This window comes from Colobus angolensis, unplaced genomic scaffold, assembly GCF_000951035.1.
Source record: "Colobus angolensis palliatus isolate OR3802 unplaced genomic scaffold, Cang.pa_1.0 Scaffold466, whole genome shotgun sequence".
NCBI lineage: Eukaryota > Metazoa > Chordata > Mammalia > Primates > Cercopithecidae > Colobus > Colobus angolensis.
In genome coordinates, this window is record NW_012118110.1 from 681,084 (window position 1) to 681,495 (window position 412).

The following is a 412-nucleotide window of genomic DNA, read 5'->3' on the forward strand; positions in this document are numbered from 1 at the left end:
GAGATTCCAGGTCTAAAAACTCTCCCTACACGCGCTAAGACAAAGACCCTCCTGAAGAAGGTCTCCCATTCCCACCTGAGGGACACCAGGACTCCAGGAACTGAGTCCTGCCAGGAGCGGCTGCGCTGCACGCACGCCACACACGTTGATCTGGGCCATGTTTTCCAGTCTCCCGCCCCAGTGTTTATTTTATAGTTGAGCCAGCTCACCCTTGAATTCCACAGGTGAACACCATCCATGAATCAGGAGTGTGTAGAGGTCACTCCTGGGAACTAGGGTACAACTCCAGCTTTAAAAGGCTTTTAGAAAAAGCTTCTTGGAAACTTTTCACATTCATTATTTAAAAGGCTCTCCTGGTCCTGGAAGCAAGCCAAAGGATGGTTTTTAAACACTTTAAAAACCAAAAAGTGCC

At 48.3% G+C, this 412-nt stretch overlaps 1 protein-coding gene across 1 annotated transcript in view; it reads right to left on the minus strand.

The window, feature by feature from the left end:
* Nucleotides 1–159, minus strand: part of FA2H (fatty acid 2-hydroxylase) — a 35,290-nt gene extending 35,131 nt beyond the window's left edge. The window contains exon 1 of the mRNA XM_011958304.1: nt 76–159. Coding sequence (XP_011813694.1) covers nt 76–159 — 84 coding nt within the window. The remainder of the gene's footprint in view (nt 1–75) is intronic.
* Nucleotides 160–412: the final 253 nt, after the last annotated feature.